Source organism: Seriola lalandi, unplaced genomic scaffold, assembly GCF_002814215.2.
Source record: "Seriola lalandi dorsalis isolate HSWRI2012SDOR001 ecotype SW California unplaced genomic scaffold, Sedor1 jcf7180002012208, whole genome shotgun sequence".
NCBI classification, from domain to species: domain Eukaryota; kingdom Metazoa; phylum Chordata; class Actinopteri; order Carangiformes; family Carangidae; genus Seriola; species Seriola lalandi.
Window position 1 is genome coordinate 1 of NW_019482860.1, and position 710 is coordinate 710.

Consider the following 710-nt stretch of genomic DNA (forward strand, 5'->3'; position numbering starts at 1 on the left):
TCACTTCAGAGCTGTCACACAAACCTGAAAGTGTCCAACTAGTCCAGTCCCTCAGAACCTCCCTCCTCTCTCCTCAGGGGTGCTGGGACCGGGGGTCTGGGTCTGGCCATCGAGGGTCCGTCTGAGGCCAAGATGTCCTGTAAGGACAACAAAGACGGCAGCTGCAGCGTGGAGTACATCCCCTTCACTCCTGGAGAGTATGACGTCAACATCACCTTCGGAGGTCTACCTATCCCAGGTAACAGTCTGCCTCAACTAACCCAGGACTCAGACCGAGTCCAGGTCCAGAGACCCGCAGAGTACTGACTCCACTGTCTGTGCTGCAGGAAGCCCATTTCGCGTCCCGGTCCGGGAGCTGGTGGATCCCAGTAAGGTCAGGTGTTCAGGTCCTGGACTGGGAAGTGGAGTCAGAGCTCACGTCCCTCAGACCTTCACCGTAGACAGCAGCAAGGCTGGGGTGGCCCCCCTGGAGGTCCAGCTCTACGGGCCGACAGGTAAGACCACAAGATACCTGTAAGAGTCCTCTTCACCTGTGAGAGTCCTCTTCACCTGTGAGAGTCCTCTTCACCTGTAAGAGTCCTCTTCACCTGTGAGAGTCCTCTTCACCTGTGAGAGTCCTCTTCACCTGTGAGAGTCTTCTTCACCTGTGAGAGTCCTCTTCACCTGTGAGAGTCTTCTTCACCTGTGAGAGTCCTCTTCACCTGTGAGAG

General features: G+C 56.3%; 1 protein-coding gene across 1 annotated transcript; it reads left to right on the forward strand.

The window, feature by feature from the left end:
- Nucleotides 1–77: 77 nt before the first annotated feature.
- LOC111644260 (filamin-C-like) lies at nt 78–494 on the forward strand (the record flags this gene model as incomplete). Its single annotated transcript, XM_023393063.2, has 2 exons — nt 78–238; nt 327–494. Coding segments are annotated over 2 exons (329 nt in total), but the record flags the coding sequence as incomplete, so codon positions are not given.
- Nucleotides 495–710: the final 216 nt, after the last annotated feature.